Source organism: Ursus maritimus, unplaced genomic scaffold (assembly GCF_017311325.1).
Source record: "Ursus maritimus isolate PB19 unplaced genomic scaffold, ASM1731132v1 scaffold_16, whole genome shotgun sequence".
Taxonomy (NCBI): Eukaryota; Metazoa; Chordata; class Mammalia; order Carnivora; family Ursidae; genus Ursus; species Ursus maritimus.
The window spans coordinates 2,054,363-2,055,889 of record NW_024424008.1 but is presented as its reverse complement, the minus strand read 5'-3'; the positions used below and the strand labels follow the sequence as shown (position 1 = coordinate 2,055,889).

The 1,527-nt window shown below is 46.8% G+C and overlaps 1 protein-coding gene across 1 annotated transcript; it reads right to left on the bottom strand.

Moving 5' to 3' along the window:
• Positions 1–270: 270 nt before the first annotated feature.
• On the bottom strand, positions 271–1,252 carry LOC103680031 (olfactory receptor 56A3-like). Its single transcript, XM_008709556.1, has one exon. It carries the CDS (start codon positions 1,250–1,252, stop codon positions 293–295), a length of 960 nt encoding a protein of 319 aa, XP_008707778.1. The 3' UTR covers positions 271–292.
• Positions 1,253–1,527: the final 275 nt, after the last annotated feature.

The following is a 1,527-nucleotide window of genomic DNA, read 5'->3' as shown; positions in this document are numbered from 1 at the left end:
CTAAAAGGGATTTAATCAGGGGCAGACAATGAAGTGTGATGCTCGGCTCATGAACTTTCATAGCCCCTGGTCTGGTTACCATGACGAGAATTTTACGTCTGTATCCTTAGTCGCTTCCTGAAATTGATGGAAGGTAAAAGGTGTGTTATGACTGTGGGTAAGAGGGAAACCATGCAGTTCATATCTTCAGGCATGTCCAGAGAGAGGATTAGGACTGTAATTTTATCCCCATGTCCCTGCCTTTCGACTGTGATTTGTGTTCATGGTTGAGAAAAGTCAAGCTAGAACACGATTAGTTGCTGCTCTCTCCCACCCTCCTCAGTAATTTCCTAATCCCCACTTTAATCTCCTGGGTTCGTACCCCATAGACAATGGGGTTGAGAGCTGCAGGAATTACATGGTGTAGGACATTAAGTAAGATGGGGATATCGGGGGAAACTTTCTTCTTGGCAATGTGGGTAAAAACAAAAACCAGCAGGATGGTGCTGAAGAAGAGGATGAGAATGAAGTGAGAGCCACATGTGCTCAGAGCTTTGGCAGCTGCCCCTTTTGCCTTGAGTCTAAGAACGGCTCTTAGGATGAAGGTATAGGAGAGGAAGATGAGGATGAGGTCGGAGCCCAGAAGAGTCCAGGCCACAATTAACTGGTAAATTCTGTTAAGGGCAATGTTATCACAGGAGAGCTTGGACACAGAGAGGTTGGCACAGATGCAGTTCTCAATTATATTTTTTCCACAATAATGGAGCCAGGCAGAGAGGATGGGAATAGGTGCAGTAAGAAAAGTGTTCCGGGCCAAGATGAAGAGAATAGCCTTTGCCACAAACTGGTCAGTGATGATAGATGGGTAGTACAGAGGCTTGCAGATGGCCACATAGCGGTCATAGGCCATGGCCAGGAAGGTGCATGATTCCATGGGCAGGAAGTTATTCATGATGAACATCTGGAGGAAGCAGGCTGAGAAGCTGATGGACCTGAGGTCAAACCAGAAGATGGCCAGGACCTTGGGGATGACGGTGAGGCAGAGCACCATGTCCAGCAGGGAGAGGAGGCTGAGCAGGTAGTACATGGGCTCATGCAGAGAGACCTCCAGCCTGATGGTGATCAGCAGGGTGGCGTTGGCCCCCATGGCCAGGAGGAAAAGCAGGCTGAGGGGCAGGGACAGCCAGTGCTGCCAGCTGGGGGACCTGACAAAGCAATTCAGGATGAAGTCTGAGACTTCAGTAGAGAGGGAGCTGCTGTTATAAGGTAGCATTGGCGGTGATTTTAGTGAGGCAGATGTCTTTGAGTAGCTGAAGAAGAGAGAAGGAGTTAATCTATCATGGACTCTGATGACTATGTCTGTAGATTGTAAAATCCATGAGGGTAACATCTACCCCACCACCCTTGAGCCTAGCACGTTGTTTTGACACATAAGAGGTGGCTAATAGACATTTGTTAAATATATAATATAATGTTTCCTCATCTTTGTTGTTTCATCTGTATTTCATCTTACATTTTCTCTTGCATGAATGTATCTTTTCAATTTGT